The sequence below is a fragment of the Salvelinus sp. IW2-2015 genome, linkage group LG7, assembly GCF_002910315.2.
Source record: "Salvelinus sp. IW2-2015 linkage group LG7, ASM291031v2, whole genome shotgun sequence".
Classification (NCBI taxonomy): domain Eukaryota; kingdom Metazoa; phylum Chordata; class Actinopteri; order Salmoniformes; family Salmonidae; genus Salvelinus; species Salvelinus sp. IW2-2015.
The window spans coordinates 6,542,692-6,563,241 of NC_036847.1; the positions used below are offsets into that span (position 1 = coordinate 6,542,692).

The window sequence follows — 20,550 nt, forward strand, 5'->3', positions numbered from 1 at the left end:
TGGCAGAAACAATATGTACAAAAACAAACACATAATAGCAGAATTGTTTAGGCGCCTGTAAAACGGCTGCCATTTCTTCCGGCGCCATCTTCCTTTACCTGTGTAAATACACCAGTGAAATCCAGGCAGTTCACTTTGGTGATTCTCACAAGCAGGTGACCCTCCACACCGCGGAGTATGATCAGGACGTTTACCCTGGTATCGTGCAAGACGTTCACGCAGAGTGGTGCTCTTGTGAAAACCAGGAGTCGTGTTGGCTCGAACCGTTTTCTTGGAGCCCCGTCCAGTGACCAAAAGGCACATGGAGCTGAATGCCTTGGTCTGGGAGGAACGTAGCTCTCTTTCTAAGCCTTAGATACCATTGGAAACTCATGTTGGTAGTACATACAAAGCAGGACATAAAATTATACATAAAATAAAACATGTGCAGCTCTCAATTAACTCTTCCCTCAATATATAGGTGCTAGAAGTTCTAGTTGTTGCATCTAAGTGTAGTCAATGACAAAACATTGTTCTCATGTTGAAAAGGTGCTATGTCCAGTGTTTAAGAAGTAAGTGGTGAACTTGGTAGATGGTATAACAACATTGCCATGACAGTTTATTAAATGCCTTTCCTACTTTTTCAATAATGTCATGATCTCTTTCAGAGCTCTATCTGAATGAATTCTCACTATGCCATAGAAAGCCTTTTTGGTATAGAAACTCAACTGGTCATAATAAATCATTCTGTTCTCATGGTGGGTGCCAGAAAAGGACTGTATATATGAAGGTTGCCGGACTAGGAACACAGGGCTGGTTCAGGCTCATTAGCCAACAGGCCTACAGTCAGGCTAATTTGAGCAGTAGCCTACAGATGTTCACGAAGTCTCAGCGTAGTCGAACTAAGTAGAATTAGAAGTTGACTATGCCTGCTATGCGGGTCGAGACCTTCAAGTTCCTCGGTGTCCGCTTCACTAACGACATACATGTATCATGGTCTAAACACACCAGCTCAGTCGTGAAGAGGGCACGAACAACGCCTCTTCCCCCTCAGGATGCTGAAAAGATTTGGCATGGGCCCTCAGATCCTCAAAAATGTATACAGCTGCACCATTGAGAGCATCTTGACTGGCTGCATCACCGCTTGGTATGTCAACTGCTCAGCATTCGAACTCAAGGCGCAACAGAGGCTACAGAGGGTAGTGCGTACGACCCAGTACAGGCCCCTTACTTTTTTCAATCTTCACAGGTCTCTTCACAGTCCCCAAGTTGGCTCTATGCAGTACCGTGCGCCTTCCATAGTCTGTTACTGCATAGAGCCAACTTGGGGACTGTGAAGAGACCTCTTGTGGCATGTCTTGTGGGGGTATGAATGGGTGTCTGAGCTGGTGTGCTAGTAGTTTAAACAGAAGTCAATCGCTCCTCCACTTTAAGCAATGAGAGATTTACCTGCATATTATTAATGTTAGCTCACCGTGTACATTTAAGGGCCAGCCGTGCTGCCCTGTTCTGAGCCAATTGCCACACCTGTCACACCTGAACAGTAGTCCAGGTGCGACAAAACTTTATTAGTAAAGTTATTAGTAAAGATTGAAAAAAGTAAGAGCCATGACTACATGGAACTCTATTCCACATCAAGTAACTGAAGCAAGGAGTAGAATCAAATTTTAAAAAACAGATAAAAATTCACCTTATGGAACAGCAAGGACTGTGAGGAGAGACACACACAGGCACAAACACACATACACATGAAAAGACACGCACTCTACACACACGTGGATGTTTTATTGTAAATATGTGATAGTGCAGTATTGGCCTGAGGGAACACACTAAATGTATTGGGTAAAGGGTTATGAAATGAAATGTCATGTAATATTTTAAATTGTATATAACTGCCTTAATGTTGCTGGACCCCAGGAAGAGTAGCTGCTCAGCTAATGGGGATCCTTAATAAATACAAATACAAAATCACCGGGGCTGAACTCCTTGCCATCCAGGACCTCTATAGCATGCAGTGACCGAGGGAGGCCAGAGAAATTGACAAAGACACCAGCCACCAAAGTCATAGACTGTTCTTTCTGCTACTGCACGGAAAGCGGTACCGGAGCACCAAGTCTAGGTCCTAAAGGCTCCTGAACAGCTTCTACACCCAAGCCATAAGACTGCTGGACAGTTCATCAAATGGTTACCCGGACTATTTACATTGATGCCCTTTATTATTTATATATCTTAATTGTTTGGCACTGACTCCCTTGTACTGGCTCCATGCACACTCACTAGACCCTACCCACACACTCACATATACTACACTCACACTCCAACACACACACACATGCATATTGACGCAACACATAACACTCACACATAGACACACTTTACATACGCTGCTGCTACTCTGTTTAATATATATCCTGTTTGCCTAGTCACTGTTACCCCTACCTACATGTACATACTGTATTACCTTAATTACCTTCTACCCCTGCACATTGACTGGGTACTGGTACTCCCTGTATAAAGCCTCGTTATTGTATTTATTGTGTTACTATTTCCTTATTTTTTGGGGGGGAGTATTTGTATTACTTTTTAACTCTGCACTGTTTGGGAATGGGCTCGTAATTAAGCATTTCACTGTAAAGTCTACAAATGTTATATTCGGGGCATGTGACCAATAAGATTTGATTCGGTAACTGCAAATGTAAACTAACCGCAATGTAAACGGTCCGTGTAATGTAAACTGACGGCACAAACATATCCATGGACATTTTATTTAGCAGTGTTCCCAGACAATGTAAAAAGTTGATTCTGTTAATAAAATCCATTTTGAATTTAGGACACAAGAACAGGGCGACAATGCAGAAACACTCTCTGACGATGAATCAATTTACAAACTACACTGTATATACAACATTATCAAAAATAAATAGCACCAAGCTGCTCAAGTCCTAGATAGAAGCTGGTGCCATTCTTTGCTGACACGAAATTCCCGGTGCCTTATAGTGTGTTTGGCAATCCGGGAGAAAACGTGTCATTGAAGAACATCACCTGTTAGTTCTTGAAGTGTCAACTTAAGCCACACCACGCTGAAAGACACTCACTGAGTCAAGTACACCATGAAGTATTGTTCTCCCTCTGACAGCACTAGAAACAGTCAGATTGTTGGATATTGCAAAACGGGATGGAGACGGAACCCACATCCAGGTGCTGTTCATAGACACAGCTGCATTATGGGTTCCGTTACCATCCTACCCGCCAACGTCACTATTTGAGGATCCCGTTCCCATTTCACAATTTCTTGGGGTGGAGAAAAGAAATTGGTCTATCCTGTTCCATTCACATCTTGAAAAAACTATGTCTGGAGAGAGAGAGAGAGAGAGAGAGAGAGAGAGAGAGATAAAGAGCCAGAGATAGAGGAAGAGAAAGAGATAGAGGAAGAGAGAGCTATAAATATATATATAGAGAGAGAGAGACAGACGGCACAGGAGGTCACAGTCCATTGAAGGAGGAGCAGATGAAGAGAGTTATAAAAGCAAAGGTTTATGGGAGATATAAGGAAAAGATCGGTTGGCTGTGGAACTTTATTTCTTCCGTCATTTTACTTTAAATCTCACATAGGCTCTGCTACAAATTTACTGGAAGACACCCAGAGAATAGTTAAAAGGGACAGACAGAGAGTGAGAGAGAGACAGAGGGAGAGAGAGAGAGAGAGCGAGAGGGGGAGAGAGAGAGAAAAAGAGAGGGCAGAAAGCCTATTAATGAATCATCAGAGGCATACTTTCACTTATTAATTGAAGTCACCTACTCCTCAGGTTTGAGGGGAAAGCTAGTGTTCATCTGATCATTAGAAGAAGAGAACGCAAACAGAAAGGAACAGAAAAACGGTAACTCAAAACAAGAGAACTCCCGAGAGGGGTATTTTGAAGGTAAGCTACATATATAGTGAGAAAGGGTTGAATGAGGTGAATGAGGACAAAAACAGATGGTTAAATGAATGGAAACAAAGTACAGCCCCCCCATAAAATGACATGACGAGTCCCCCTTTTCTGAAAAGAAAGTTACCGTATATGCTTTGCTCGGGTTGCCATCAGCTTGCTCCAACTCGGCTGTCACCCTGCTGTCTGCACTCCTCTATTTATGAGTCTTCACTTCCTCCTAAATACACAAAGACTCGATTTCACTTTCACTTCTGCAGAACAACTGACCATAACTCCTCCTTCGCTCCGTCCCTCCCCCTTTTGCTGTCACAACAACACTTACAATCTCTGATTGCTTTACTACTGTACCACTACCTCCTGCCACGTTCAACTGATTTTTACAGTTGATATACAGTACCAGTCAAAAGTTTGGACACACCTACTCATTCAAGTGTTTTTCTTTATTTTTACTATTTTCTACATTCTATAATAATAGTGAAGACATCAAAACTATGAAATAACACCAGAAATCAAATCAAATCAAATCGTATTTGTCACATACACATGGTTAGCAGATGTTAATGCGAGTGTAGCGAAATGCTTGTGCTTCTAGTTCCGACAATGCAGTAATATCCAACGAGTAATCTAACCTAACAATTTCACAACAATTACCTTATACACACACAAGTGTAAAGGAATGAATAAGAATATATACATGAAAAAATATATGAATGAGTGATGGTATAGAACGGCATAGGCAAGATGCAGTGGATGGTATAGAGTACAGTATATACATATGAGATGAGTAATGTAGGGTATGTAAACATTATATCAAGTGGCTAGTGATACATTACATCAAGATGGCAAGATGCAGTAGATGGTATAGAGTACAGTATATACATATGAGATGAGTAATATAGGGTATGTAAACATTTAAAAGTGGCATTGTTTAAAGTGGCTAGTGATAACATTACATCAAGATGGCAAAGATGCAGTAGATGTATAGAGTACAGTATATACATATGAGATGAGTAATGTAGGGTATGTAAACATTATATGAAGTGGCATTGTTTAAAGTGGCTAGTGCTACATTTATTACATACATTTTTCCAGTGGCTGGAGTTGAGTCAGTATGTTGGCAGCAGCCACTCAATGTTAGTGATGGCTGTTTAACAGTCTGATGGCCTTGAGATAGAAGCTTGTTTTTCATCTCTCGGTCCTGCTTTGATGGCACACCCTGTAGCTGGACTTGCCTTCTGGATGATAGCGGGGTGAACAGGCAGTGGCTCGGGTGGTTGTTGTCCTTGATGATCTTTTTGGCCTTCCTGTGACATCGGGTGGTGTATGTGTCCTGGAGGACAGGTAGTTTGCCCCCGGTGATGTGTTGTGCAGACCTCACTACCCTCTGGAGAGCCTTACGGTTATGGGGGGAGCAGTTGCCGTACCAGGCAGTGATACAGCCCATATGCCCACATATGGAATCATGTAGTAACCAAAAAAGGGTTAAACTAATCAAAATATATTTTTGATTATTCAAAGCAGCCGCCATTTGCCTTGATGACAGCTTTGCCCACTCTTGGCATCCTCTCAACCAGCTTCTCCTGGAATGCTTTTCCAACAGTCTCGAAGGAGTTCCCACATATGCTGAGCAATTGTTGGCTGCTTTTCCTTCACTCTGCAGGTCCAACTCATCCCAAACCATCTCAATTGGGTTGAGGTCGGGTGATTGGGGAGGCCAGGTCATCTGATGCAGCACTCCATCACTATCCTTCTTGTTCAAATAGCATGTACACAGCCTGGAGGTGTGTTGGGTCATTGTCCTGTTGAAAAACAAAGTGCAAACCAGATGGGATTGCATATCGCTGCAGAATGCTGTGGTAGCCATACTGGTTAAGTGTGCCTTGAATTCGAAATAAATCACACTGTCACCAGCAAAGCACCCCCACACCATCACACCTCCTCCTCCATGCTTCATGGTGGGAACCACACATGTGGAGATCATCCGTTCACCTACTCTGCGTCTCACAAAGACACAGTGGTTGAGTCCAAATCTCAAATTTGGACTCATCAGACCAAAGGACAGATTTCCACCGGTCTAATGTTCATTGTTCATCTTTCTTGGCCCAAGCAAGTCTCTTCTTATTTGTGTCCTATAGTAGTGGTTTCTTTTCAGCAATTTGACCATGAAGGCCTGATTCACGGAGTCTCCTCTGAACAGTAGATGTTGAGATGTGTCTGTTACTTGAACTCAGAGAAGCATTTATTTGGGCTGCAATTTCTGAGGCTGGTAACTCTAATGAACTTATTCTCTGCCGCAGAGGTAACTCTGGGTCTTCCTTTCCTGTGGCGGTCCTCATGAGGACCATTTTCATCATAGCGCTTGATAGTTTTTGCGACTGCACTTGAAGAAACATTCAAAGTTCTTGATATGTTCCATATTGACTGACCTTCATGTCTTAAAGTAATGATGGACTGTCGTTTCCTTTTGCTTATTTGAGCTGTTCTTGCCATAATATGGACTTGGTCTTTTACCAAATAGGGCTGTCTTCTGTATACGCATTAAGAAGGAAAGAAATTCCACAAATGAACTTTTAACAAGGCCACCTGTTAATTGAAATACATTCCAGATGACTACCTCATGAAGCTGGTTGAGAGAATGCCAATAGCGTGCAAAGCTTTCATCAAGGCAAAGGGTGGCTACTTTGAAGAATCTCAAATATAAAATATATTTTGATTTGTTTAACACTTTTTTGGTTACTACATGATTCCATGTGTTATTTCATAGTTTTGATGTCTTCACTATTATTCTACAATGTAGAAAATAGTAGTAATAAAGAAAAAGCCTGGAATGAGTAGCTGTGTCCAAACCTTTGACTGGTACTGTAAACTATATTACTTTTTCAACCGATACAATACAAATAGCTGTTACAGTAGTCAAGGTTAAAGTAAGTTGGATGAATCCCTTCTTCAGCCTTGTGGAGTTGCTAATTGAAGACACCAGTCTGTCTGATCGGTGGGACAGGTGTGCATGTGTGGGGCAGGTGTGTGTCCACTGGTGCGTGGCCTGGAAAGTCCGGTGGATTTGGAGGTATACCTGATCCCCCCCCCCCCCCAGAGACCTCATTGTCCTCTCCAAAAGAGGATCATGGTTCTGTGTGTCTATCAGACAGGTAGGTTATAAACTCTAAATCACAGAATGAAATACAACACTATTTATTTACACTACATATTATATTGTATCTGTTAAATTAAGAGGTTTTCCATCCCCAACTCTCACCTTACTCCATACAACTTAGATGGCATTTCCCATTAGACCCGAGTTCAAAGACATTTCAAAGTAATTATTTGTATGTATTTTTCTTTGAAAATACATGTAGTTGATATTGGAATGTTTAAATACACTTGGAAGGTATTGGCATGGATTCAAATATACACAGAAGTGCATTTATAAATAGAAATACTCCCATGCATTTGAACCCAGGTCTGTTTGGTTCTACAAGTACTTGAAATAATGTATTTGGAAAATAGTTTCAAATAGTAGGATATTTATAGAACATTATCAAAATTGAAGAATTTCATTTCTGACATTTTATTTGAAAATACTAAAAGACACAGAATTGTTATTTATTTTTTAAATTACAAATACCCATATATTTCAAACCAGGTCTGTATCTCTACACATGATACACGACCATTCAAATGACCACAATAACAAAAAAACGTGTGGAAAAAAAACATTTTATTTGACTTATTCACCTTTATTCACGTCAATAGGACATGGAAGGCATCTGACAACACCAAAACACTCCATCACAATACTGACGGATAGACAAGACAGACATGCTCTGCTCTCCCTCAGCATAGATAGGGAACAACAGATGGGGAAGACTGATGGTTTAGGCATAATTGACATTTGTGTTAGTGTGTGTGTGAGGGGGGTTGTCAAGTAGTTGGGTGTGCTTTCATGTGCGTACGCTTGAGGAACACAAGTCTGCAGCCCACTACTGTTGTTCTCGCCTTTAGAACAGGCACTTCTCATAACTGCAGGGAGAAAAGACAGTCAGGGAGAAAAAGACAGGGAGAAAAAGAGAGCAGGTTTAACAGATTAATGACCTGGTAACGAATTACCAACATGTTGAATCATGCTGAGATCGGAAAGACCTATAAACAGGTTGAAGTGAGATTTGTTTGGAAAGGGGAACCATTTTAAATCTAGGAGCTTGCAGGCGGTATGTGAAACTGAGATCTTAAGAAAATCCGCTCACCAAGCAAAGAATATATTGCAATGTTAGCTTCTGTGACAGCACCGTAGGCTCGTCAACACTGCCTAGTTAGATCACATCATTAAGTACCTGTGCAGGCTGTGGACTCCTCCCTCCATCTGGGCCGATGTCGTCCTCCTCTCAAACTTCAGATCCCCAGAATACATCATGGCTCTGCACGGGGAAGACAAATAGTGTTACACGGAGCCACCGAGCTCACACACACGTGCCGGTATCAAAGTAGGTGCACTTTGACAAACATTCAGACGTGTGTGTGTGCGCGTGTGTGTGTACGTGTACCTGAGCTGGGTGAGGCTCTTGGATCCGATGTCTTGACAGGAGTGTTGGATCCCAGCCAGCAGGTAGGGAATAAACTTATGGATAGAGCCCTTATCCTGGACCGCCCCCGACACACCCTGAGCCACCTTGATCTTGTCACACTCACTGCAGAAAGACGGAGGAGGAAACGGGTAGAGAGAGAGAAAGAGGACGGGTCAGCTATGTGTTATTTGTCTTTTGAGTGACTGCCTGCTGCAGAGCTAGTTGCCCCTGGGTCGTAGCAATTGATTAGCGCACACCGTAGCGAAACATGTTGCAAAGGGAAGCAACAAGCGCTTCTTATTGGACAAGTTCAGGTAGTGCCTCCCTGTTTGTCTGTTTTATTTCGTTTGGTGCCTAATGAATACAATCTTAGGGAAAATAAAGATTTGTATTACTAGTGCATTAGTATAACTATGACTCCGTACCTGAAGTATCTGGTCTGGGAGCCCAGGTTCTTGTCCATGGCATCCAATGAGCCCATGCCTCGGTATTTCTTCAGCCTGATGCCGTCAGAGAAGAAGTATTCACCTGGAGCCTCGCTGGTGGCAGCCAGGAGAGAGCCCATCATCACTGGCGAGACAAGGGGAGGAGAGATGAGAGAATGTACCTTCCATGCTTTGAGATGGATTTTTTTGTGTTAGTACATTATTATATCAGTCTCTAAATGTGAGCCTGTAAGTGCTAAAAGTAATGGTTAATGCTATGTGTAACGGCTAATGCTAATTGTGGCTAATGCTATGTGTAACGGCTAATGCTAATTGTGGCTAATGCTATGTGTAAGGGAAAGGGGGATATCTAGTCAGTTGTACAACTGAAAAGCATTCAACTGAAATGTGTCTTCCGCATTTAACCCAAGCCCTCTGAATCAGAGGTGCGGGGGGCTGCCTTAATCGACATCCACGTCTTCAGCGCCCGGGGAACAGTGGGTTAACTGCCTTGCTCAGGGGCAGAACGACAGATTTTTACCTTGTCAGCTCGGGGATTCGATCCAGCAACCCTTCGGTTACTGGCTCAATGCTCTAACCACTTGGCTATCTGCCATAATGGCTAATGCTATGTGTAATGGCTAATGCTATGTGTAATGGCTAATGCTATATTATTGACTAATGAGAGTTGGTGTGTGTATGGGTATTTGAATTGAGCCTGAGACACACCTGTAGATGCCCCAAGTGCCAGGGCTTTGGCGATGTGCCCCACGGTCTGGATGCCCCCATCGGCGATGACTGGCACCCCGAATCGACGGGCGTACTCAGACACCTTGTACACGGCGGTGGCCTGGGGACGCCCACACGCCAACACTGAGACAACAAGGGAAGGAGGACAGGCGTGAGCAAAGAACACACACGTAGTGACAATGCTCATGACTGCTTGAGGCCTACTTTGTGTCACTTGGTTCAATTGAGGCTGACAAGTCATGGTGGGGCATATCCAGCCAACCCTTCATATGTAGCCCCCCATCAGAGACAGACTAGACATTAGGCATCCTCACACAGCAGACAGTCTGTCCTCGCCTGCCATTTTATGTTGTAATTTCCTGGTTTATCAAGTGAATTAATCATATCAGTATTATTTTATTTTTGTTGATTTGCTGTGTATTAAACATGGTTTTGGCTTGCTTGAGTGGATCATCTCATAATGAATTGGATTTTATCGTCTGTTTTTCCCTGATAAACGTAATCATTATGAAACTGATTACACAGCAAGCTGACGGGACAGGAAAGACCTTTTGGCATTTAGTAAGATAGGATTTCCCATTCACAAAACATGATTCAACAAGTAGTACACCAAACACACACACAATATTAGGCTACATTAGAGAAACGTGATGTTTATTTGGGAAAATAACATTCATAAAATGAAAAGAAAAACAACTGAAACCGAGGAAGCCTTAGAAAGGGTTTGAGTTTATATGTTTTGAATTCAGGAAGCACAAGCATCTCTTCAGGAAGCATCTCTTCAGGAAGCATCTCTTCAGGAAGCATCTCTTCAGGAAGCATCTCTTCAGTAGGTCCTCTGATTGTGTGTAGTCTGGCCCAGGGGTGTGAAGGTGAACGGAAAGGCACCGGAGCGACGAACCGCCCTTGCTGTCTCTGCCTGGCCGGTTCCCTTCTCTCCACTGGGATTCTCTGCATCTATCCCTATTACAGGGGCTGAGTCACTGGCTTACTGGTGCTCTTCCATGCCGTCCCTAGGAGGGGTTCGTGCCGTGGGGGAGAACTTCGTGGGCTATACTCAGCCTTGTCTCAGGGTAGTAAGTTGGTGGTTGAAGATATCTCTCTAGTGGTGTGGGGGCTGTGCTTTGGCAAAGTGGGTGGGGTTATATCCTGCCTGTTTGGCCTTGTCCGGTATCGTCGGACGGGGCCACAGTGTCTCCCGACCCCTCCGGTCTCAGCCTCCAGTATTTATGCTGCAGTAGTTTGTGTCGGGGGGCTAGGGTCAGTCTGTTATATCTGGAGTATTTCTCCTGTCTTATCCAGTGTCCTGTGTGAATTTAAGTATGCTCCCTCTAACTCTCTCTTCTCTCGGAGGACCTGAGCCCTAGGACCATGCCCCAGGACTATCTGGCCTGATGACTCCTTGCTGTCCCCAGTCCACCTGCTGCTGCTCCAGTTTCAACTGTTCTGCCTGCGGCTATGGAACACTGGTCTCTAACTCTCTGTCTCTAACTCTCTGTCTCTAACTCTCTGTCTCTAACTCTCTGTCTCTAACTCTGAATGATCGGCTGTGAAAAGCCAACTGACATTTACTCTTGAGGTGCTGACCTGTTGCACCCTCTACAACCACTGTGATTATTATTATTATTATTTGACCCTGCTGGTCATCTATGAACGTTTGAACATCTTGGCCATGTACTGTTATAATCTCCACCTGGCACAGCTAGAAGAGGACTGTCCACCCCTCAGGCTCCTCTAGGTTCCTTCCTAGGTTCATGCCTTCCTAGGGAGTTTTTCCTAGCCACCGTGCTTCTACATCTGCATTGATTGCTGGTTGTGGTTTTAGGCTGGGTTTCTGTATAGCACTGTGTGACATCGGCTTGTGTAAAAAGGGCTTAATAAATACACTAGATTGATTGATTATTATGCAGGCTTTTTTTCCTCAACACTAAATATGAGAATTAGCAGATTGGCCTCTTTTCCTCCTTAACGTTTTGTGTGACAGTTAAAAATTTTATGTATTTTTTACATTTAACCTTTATTTAACTAGTCAAGTCAGTTAAGAACCAATTCTTATTTACAATGACGGCCTACCCCGGCCAAACCCTAATGACGCTGGGCCAATTATGCTCCGCCCTATGGGACTCCCAATCACGGCCGGATGTGATACAGCCGGGATTCGAACCAGGTACTATAGTGACACCTCTAGCACTGATATGCAGTGCCTTAGACCGCTGCGCCACTCGGGAGCCCACGTTTCAATGAATCCTGTTACCAGCCGTCAGTTCGGCCGAGAACGTTTTGACGAACTCTTACTCTAAAATGAGTTAATTACTATGTCTGAAGCCAACATCAAAAGGAGGAAGTTGAGAAAGTGGAAAATATTATTTTAGCTTCGCGCTCACCTTTTTTTTTTGTGATTGATATGCATATCCATGAGCTAACTGGGACTGGAATGAAATTGAGTAAATAATTACCATAAATACTGAATACGAATTGATTAAATTGCAAAGCAGCACTACCAGAAAGCATTTGAAGACATGCATCTTTATCCCCTCTCAAAAGGAACAATACTATTATGAACAAACAGATAGTGAATCCTAAGTTACAGGTCGGGTTTACAGTATAAGTTACAGTGTTGTTAAGTCAATGACTGTTACATGTGAATGGGGTGTAAGAAGCAATGACATACTGTACGTAGATTCCTTAACGCGTTACAACAGCCAGTCTAATCTGGAGCTAAGGGCTCCCTCCCCACTCCTATATGAAAACATGACCATATGTTGATGTCCAGCTGACAGGGAAAATGTGGTTAAATCCAATCCATGGGACACACACACACAGGTTAATGATTCTCAACAGAGAAAGACCTTTAACAGGAAATTGAAAGATGCTGAAAATGTAGTAACAACCTGTAGTAACTGGTATTGCTAAAGACATTGAAATCTGTTCAGGTTCAGCTTGTTTCAGAGGGAAGGTGAACGGCCTAACTGACAGACACCATGTCGTCAAACTGTCAATCGCACTACTAAAATACACTTCCTCATATGCATCCACCTTCTACCCCCAAGCCGTAAGACTACTAAACAGTTAGTTAAATAGTTACCCGGACCATCTACATTGATCCTTTTTGCAGTAACGGTGACTACTCAAATATGCTGCCGCTACTGTTTATTAAAATCGGTCACTTTATTCCTAGTTACACTATATGTGCATATCTACCTCAATTACCTCGTACCCCTGCACATTGACTCAGTACTGGTACCCCGTGTATATAGCCAAGTTATTGTTACTCATTGTATATTTATTATTACGTGTTAAACTTAAAAATTATTTCTCTATTTTCTTTTTCTGCGTTGTTGGGAAGGGCCCGCAAGTAAGCCTTTCACTGTTAGTCTGCACCTGTTGTTTACGAACCATGTGACAAATAACATTCTATTTGATTTCAAATGTACTGTAAGTTTTAAAATGACGAGGATGTCGAGACAAGGGGCGGTGTGATGTCACGCTGACAGATTAGTCAAGGACAAAAGGACAAGCATCCAAAACCCCCAAAACACCAAGGCCAGCTTAGCTACTACTTCTACTGATGCAGAGCCGTTAACCAACCAATGCAGACAGGCTGTGACGGGGGGTAGGCGGGCAGAGTGTGGTAGTGGAGCCAATTAGAGAGAAAATGCCCTGCGCAGGGTAGGGGGGCCTGGTGGGAGGGACTTACTGCAGTATCCCGTTACAGTAGTTGGGGTTTTGGGGCTGTGGAGATTTATACCAGGAGCAACACTGAGAGGCGCTAGAGAGACAGACATCACAGGCCGTGTGAAACCAATAGAGCAGAGGTCCACACAACGAAACATGAAATGGAGGTGGTGGGTAAGAGAGGGGAACAAAAAGAAAACAACAAAACGGATACAGAGACAAGGAGATGATAAAGGAAGAGATAGATCGAAAATAAGAAACCAAAAGAAAACAGATCATGAAAGATAGAGATAGAATAGCATGATTGAGAGAGGGGAGGATGAGGTGAAAGAGAAACAGAAAATAGAGGGTAAGACTGACAATTGATGGGGGAGTTGCGCGTGATTTCTAAAGGACCTGCCCCCGTGATAAAGTCCATTGTTATTGTCAGGTTTCAGAGTTTTGATCTGAAACGGTTTGGCTGAAGTTTGAGGATGTTCCACACTCCAGTCCTCCACAGGTGTTCTTATTCAGTTAAATTGCCTGTATTAGAATGTAATATGGCAGCACAAATTGATTCTGCAAAACCCTTCAGCATTCTCTACAGCCAGTGAGGGAGAAGGAAAGAACCTAGAACGAACCCTGTTATGGATGGGACCCTTTGTACAGAATTCTACAGTTGGCGAAAGGGCGATTTCAGTCGTTAGCGGAAAGGTGGCCAGATTGGAGGCTCCCGATTGGGTTACAGCTGCTGCGGGTGAGCGGGAGCTAGGCAGTCTGCCATTGGTCGGACTCACCTTCCTGTGTGATGCAGATGGAGCCACTGCCCATGCCCACTCGCAGGCCGTCCACCCCGGCGTCGATCAGGTTCTTGGCCTGGGCTGCAGTTACCACTGAGACAGACAGGGGGAGACAGAGCGCAACAATGTCACAGGCAGGTGCAGTGCAATCATGAAATGAGGGCAGTTCTGAGAACGCAGCATTTCTTGCTCGCTCTTTCTGTGTGTGTGTGTGCGTGTGTGTGTGTGTGTGTGTGTGTGTGTGTGTGTATATATATATATATATTTGTGTGTAACACTCACCATTGCCTCCAATGACCTGAAGCTGTGGGTATTTCTCTTTGATGTACTTAATCATGTTGATTTGGAAGATCGAGTTCCCTTGAGAGGAGTCCTGAATGAACGAGAGCAACATTAAAGGGGCAATCTGTGATTGCTACAGCGATCTTTAGACTTAATTAATTATATATACACACACATATTGATTCTTGAATAATATAACTTATTCAACTATCGTAACCCATACACATCATTGGTCATACTTAATGATCGTACTCCTTTGTTTGTAAACATTGCAATTGTAAACAAACACTGTCTAGCCACAAAACATGGTTAAAACTATCATTTGGGTATCATGTATGGTCAGTCCTTGTATCCATAGCTCCGTCTTGAGAAAGGTTACATTTCTCCAACGCCATCCCTCCGCTTTTTACCAAAATAGTGGCAGGGTTGTCCGCTTGTTATTGTTTGAACAGCAGACTGCCCCTTTAAAGAACAGACTGAAGAAAAAGATGGAGAAAGTATCCATGAAGAGAATAACAAGTAGACGCGGTAGAAGAACCAGGAACCCACTAGTACGACCACATCTACGCCGCTCTGCACCAGCAGGTCCAGTCTGTACTTGTCGTCGTTGTGCGTCCCGATGGCTGCCCCACACAGCAGCTGTTTGCGTGAGTCTTTAGAGGCCAGGGGGAAGTCCCTGTTCTTCTTCAGGTCTGTCCTGGCGATGATGGACACCAGGCAGCCCTCCTTGTTCACTATGGGCAGCTTACCTACACAGAGACATGGCATTTAGAACGGGGCCTCTCGGACACACGGGGCATGTTGACGTAGGCTATATGACAGTCTCGTTCATTTTTTTATTTTAACGGTGAACCTTCTCCCCAGGTCCCGCCTCCTCACCTTTCTTACTCCTCTGCAGGATCTCATTGGCCTCTTTCAGTGTCACTCCAGCTGGAGCTACGACAAGGTCCTCAAGCTTTGTCATCACCTGTAGTGGTGAAGGAAGGAGAAAACAAAAGAAGATTAGCATGTACCTTCAGACGCGAGTTAGAGAGTGGCAGGGAAGTCAACTAAACACAATTATACAGGATGTACAAATACCAACTGGGTAAACACCGTAATACGCGTTGAGCCACAACTACCTCGTTGAGTGGCAGGATGTGCTCCTCCTCCTTCAGGAAGTCAATGTCCCGCGAGGAGATGATGCCAACGAGGTGCCCGCCCATGTGGCCGCTGTCTGTGATGGGGATGCCGCAGAAGCCGTGGCGTGCCTTGGCCTGGAACACGTCTGCCACGCGGTCTGTAGGACTCATCACCACCGGGTCTGTGATAAAACCCTGCTCGTACCGCTGGGAGAGAGAGAGGGCAGGAAAGGAAAGAGGCGGGAGAAGAGGGGGAAAAGAGGGAGCAGGGATTGAGGGATGGGGGGGAGCGGCGGGCAGAGAGTGGAGGGAGTCGAGAGAAAGGAATTGGGTAGCAGGCGGAAGAACAAGTGGGGGAGGGGAAAGAGGGACATGGGGAGAGAGGAGAGAGGGTAAGGGTATCTATTAGGCTCAGCAAATCTACAGGGTATTTAAAAAGCATACCAGAGCGCATGAGCGATAGATGAAAAATGAAATAGGAGAAGAGAGAGAAAATGATTGCTTCCTGTTCTAGCGGGAACACTACAGTGAAACAGTTCCAACTAGGTTGGCAGGACGACCAAACCAAAAGACAGCAGACAATAACATGAGTAGCAGAGACACGCACACACAAAAATACACATGTAACAAAACAAAAGAAGAGAAATATGAAGGGAGATGAAGAGTGAAAGAGAGAGAACGTGTAGTAGGGGTCATCACCTTGACCTTGCGGACCTCGTTGGCCTGGAACTCTGGAGTGCAGTTGTGGTGGATGAAGCCTATTCCCCCTGTGAGCTGTAAGACGATTAGAAGAACATGTTTACTTGCCAGTTTGTGTGTCTGTGTGTGTGTGTGTGTGTGTGTGTGTGTGTGTGTTTGTGAGAGAGAATGTAAGGATTTATGCAGAACAACTAGTTTCAAGTGAATTCTTGGCATTTGTTTTGCAGTGAAGACTATGTGATGTTTCCACTGCAATGTTTGCCTCTGGGGGGGAGGGAGGGCTTTACAAAACAACCATCTTAGGTTACTATTTTAAGTGACACATAATTGCAGCTGTTGTAGTCACTTCAACATACCCTGGGAGAAGGTACTGGTTGTTTTCCAATAGCTGTTGATGTTTCTGCTATCAGCTGTTTTATAGGGGGGGGGGGGGAGGAGTTTATTGTTTTATGATAAAATATAATATTATATTCGGATTGAAACAGCAAAAATGTTTTTTTATATTAATTATTAATAAATTGGTAAATATACCAACAACTAAGAAGAAGTTTGTCGTCACGATTATCGACCTTCGTTTTTTTTTTTTTTAACGACAGTTAGCCTAACACTGCTGTTCACTTCGTGTTTTGCTGAGTCGACTTTGAACTATAACCTTCCATTATGTCACCATGCTAAAGTGTGTATGTTTACAGCAGACTTACTGCCATGGCAATGGCCAGCGCTGACTCTGTGACGGTGTCCATGGGGGAGGATACAAAAGGCGTTTTCATGGTGATCTGCTTCGTCAGGGCTGAAGTCAAATCCTGCAGAGGACACAAACCAGTTACTACAAGTTACTACTTGTAACGAACACCTGTCGTAGACACAAACACACCTTTCACGGCGCTCGGTTGCCAATCAAGATTACAATGGGAAGGTCTTCCTTGTAATCTTAAATGGAATCTTCGGTCGTATTCACTAGGCAACAAACGGAAGAAAACGGACTGAAAAGGGACGACCTGAACTTATCCAATAAGAAACATTGCAAAATGTTTTGCTATGGCGTGCACTAATGAATATGACACCAGGTCATGGAGGGTCAGAAGCCCTAATGGTTCCACTCACCACCTGTTCCGATGTGAAGTCAATGTACCCTGGGAGAATCAGGAAGTCACTGTGAGAGAGAAAAGAGAAAGAGAGAAAGAGAAAGAGAAAGAGAAAGAGAAAGAGAAAGAGAAAGAGAAAGAGAAAGAGAAAGAGAAAGAGAAAGAGAGAGAGAGAAGGGACAGGCTTCACATGCTGCATACAATCTAACAATGATTCTCACACACATATGCAATTTCACACATTTGTGTCTCAGAATGTACAGTAAGGTGTTACAATATCACACGTGGGGCGGCCAAATGTGAATTTCCTTCTTCAGCTGGTTAATAAAGTAATTTTCTTTCCAATTGTTATTATTTTTTTATTATTATTATTATTATTATTTAAAAAATTCACTGACAGTGGGCATATCAAATTCTACGATATCTTTCGACAGCACTTGAGTGGGACTGCAAAAGTTCAGCGTTTGATTATCTGAGCAATTTGAGCTATCCGGAACTTGACGTGGGACTAACTGATATCTGATGCATGTGACGAGCAGGCAAACCGTGTCCTGTGTTGTTACACGTTAGCGCTGACTGTCAACACGTTCCTGAAGGTCCCGAGAAGTGATGCAAGTATGACTAAGTCACTTTGGATAAAATAGTCTGCTAAATGGCATATATTATTACAATCATATGTTTCCAAGCACACCGTCTGTCTGGTACTAACTGGTTGAGATTTTGAAACAGCCGGTTGCACAAGCGCCTTCACTTTGAAGTATACCAGTACTAAGTAGGCCCATGTTTCTAGGAGGAGACTACTTGGCCTATATTAAGCATGGAATGCGCAGAATGAGATATGATGGTAACTTCACTGAAGAGTAGACAAGAGATGAGGCCAAAGACGTGTATAAACTCTCCTTGGATGAGGTACTGTGGCAAATTAACTATACTTCTGCCTAACAACTACTTATTGGTCATGCCAATACAGTCATATTCTATAATATCTTGACATGGAGGTGCCTTCGGGTTGTCATAATTAGCTACATCGTCACAAGGAATGTCATGCCTGGTATTCCTAATTCAACTGCTGGAAAACTAGTCTACCGACTGCAAACACGAGTTATTGTCGTGTGTGTATGTTTCATAACAGACACTGAAAGTAGGCTTATTATTCATGAATACACCCTCTGGATGATAGAGGAACGTTCAAATCACAGGCTTGCATAGCTGAAGATAGCCAGGCCTATCCAGAACCTCATATGCATATACTTCTTTCAGATATTATTTTTGGTCGATTTGAGTCGATCCCCAAAATAAAATTGTTACTTAACTCGCTGTCATTTGAAAGCCTGAGTTGAGCCGGGAAACCTGAGTCGGTAGACTCATGGCCATGTAGAAATAATTGCATTTAATGCAATGACTCAAAGCACCCAAAGCCCCTGCTTGCACAAATAATAGTGTAGCTAATTTGTCAACGACGAAATATACGGCTTGTTACTAGCTAGCTACAAAGGTTATCCAAGTTAACTAAAGCGAATTGCGATGGATTTCAACAAGCAGCCATGTGACTGCCAAACGTCAATAATTACTTGTAGGTAAGGCCGTCCCCGCAGTTGAAGAGTTGCTGCCCGCAGAGTCCATCATCGGGCACGTAACCAGTCTGTCCACTGATCAGGTAGTCCGCCATTATACAATTTATGTATCTACGTTAGTGTTTTATTAGTCACGTTGGTGCTAAACAGACAACGGCCCAAGAGACCGATAACTTTCTTCGTTTCTTCGCTCCACTCCGAACGTCAGTTACGATCGGCGATCTGTCAGTCAGCTGTGGCGTGGTGCGACCGTGCGCTCTGTCTCTTGTCAAGAAGACCCTTTCCTGGTTATAAAAATGACATGTAATGCATTCACGACTGTAGAACATTTACCGAACTGCCCTCTAATCTTCGGCCTTCAACGTTATCAAGCTCCTGTCCTGTCTGGAGATACCTCTGGTCCCACACGTTTTCGTCTGACAACCTTTTTCTTCTTCGGGGTTTTATGGCGGTGTGAAACCAATATTAGGTGCATTACCGCCATCTACCGCGCTGGAGTGGGATGGATACTATGGAGATGTTCTAGATTCTGCGCTCTGGTTCAAGGGTTTTCGAACTTTTTAATGTCAGGGACCCCAAAATATTATGAGCCCTTGGGTTAGGACCCCCTATAATGTGTATTTGTTTTCGTGAGCAAATCAAGTTCCTGAGAGCTGCATGCAACTTGCAGTTTATAAGCAAAATTCCTGCTATTCTACACATTTTGCCATGGCTCATTCCATGTTCATATTTGAGGAAGGTCAGCTCTACCCTTTTGGGCCCGTAAGTTGGTCAGGTCCGACCAGTTTTGATGTTTGTAGGTTTTACAGTGAAGAACGTGATCTGTGGTTTATGCTGCTGGCCAGTTAGGAGATGAACCTGTGTTGTGTTACTCTATCTTATGAGAGTGGTTGAGGCTGTTGTGGCCTATTCGTTTCTGATCGTCTTGAAAGTCCTTCGTGTTATTGCTGATTGAAACCAGCAGGTGGGTGGAGTGACAACCTTTATTTTAACAGGTAAGTTGACTGAGAACACTCATTTTCGGCAATGACCGAGAGAAAAATGACAGGGGAGATTAATGACCCAGTTGGAAGATTGAGGCCATGACGGTTTGAAGGCCAGAATGGGAATTTAGCCAGGACACCAGAGTTGACACCCATACTCTTAGGATAAGTGGCATGGGATCTTTAGTGACCAGTCAGTATACCCATTTAACATTCCATCAGAAAGACAGCACCCAACACAGGGCAATGTCCCCAATCACTGCCTTGTTTCTTTTTACTTAACCAGAGGAGAGTGCCTCCTACTGGATCTCCACCACTTCCAGCAGCTTCTGGTCTCCCATCCAGGGACCAACTCTGCTTCCAAGGTAAACCAGCAGTGGGATGCAAGGTGATATGCTGCTGCCATAAAGTCACTCGTCATTTCCGGGACAGGTACTAACTCTTCCCTATGCTGGAAAAATCTTGCAGGTGTTGATTTCTGTCATCCCCTATTTAAGTCTTTGGACCGCCCACTAGTAAAGTGGCACACATAAAAGGAGCGACAGCATTACAGCTGTTATTAATATAGCTTGGCACACCATGCTGCCTATAATTGGGCCTAGCAGACTGACCTGAATAAGCAACGACTACACTGCAGCTCTTGTTTAGAGGCGGTGTCAAAATAATGCATTGTGAAGGCCTTACTGTGTGTTGAAAGGGCAGAG

At 43.7% G+C, this 20,550-nt stretch overlaps 1 protein-coding gene across 4 annotated transcripts; it reads right to left on the minus strand.

The window, feature by feature from the left end:
- Window positions 1-7,612: 7,612 nt before the first annotated feature.
- Window positions 7,613-19,309, minus strand: impdh2 (IMP (inosine 5'-monophosphate) dehydrogenase 2). 4 transcript variants are annotated; one of them, XM_023990784.2, is made up of 15 exons: window positions 18,861-19,309; window positions 17,309-17,357; window positions 16,906-17,007; window positions 16,205-16,279; window positions 15,506-15,712; window positions 15,264-15,351; window positions 14,934-15,133; window positions 14,385-14,475; window positions 14,100-14,195; window positions 13,346-13,417; window positions 9,628-9,771; window positions 8,899-9,043; window positions 8,453-8,596; window positions 8,243-8,326; window positions 7,613-7,931 (listed from the first exon to the last, which is right to left on the minus strand). In XM_023990784.2, the coding sequence occupies exons 1-15, from the start codon at window positions 18,956-18,958 to the stop codon at window positions 7,910-7,912; spliced, it is 1,617 nt and encodes a 538-aa protein (XP_023846552.1). In that variant the 5' UTR covers window positions 18,959-19,309; the 3' UTR covers window positions 7,613-7,909. The 4 variants fall into 4 exon arrangements, with proteins under 4 accessions (XP_023846552.1, XP_023846554.1, XP_023846555.1 ...); XM_023990786.2 differs by having other exon boundaries at window positions 19,197-19,275; XM_023990787.3 differs by having other exon boundaries at window positions 17,079-17,357; window positions 18,861-18,977.
- Window positions 19,310-20,550: the final 1,241 nt, after the last annotated feature.

Coding starts and splice junctions, on each gene's coding strand:
- impdh2 (XM_023990784.2), bottom strand. CDS start 18,958: ATGGCGGACTACCTGATCAGTGGACAGACTGGTTACGTGCCCGATGAT. Junction 8,597..8,898: donor TCCCAGACCAGATACTTCAG/GTACGGAGTCAT, acceptor GTCTTTCTGCAG/TGAGTGTGACAAGATCAAGG. Junction 8,327..8,452: donor AAGAGCCTCACCCAGCTCAG/GTACACGTACAC, acceptor TTCCCCGTGCAG/AGCCATGATGTATTCTGGGG.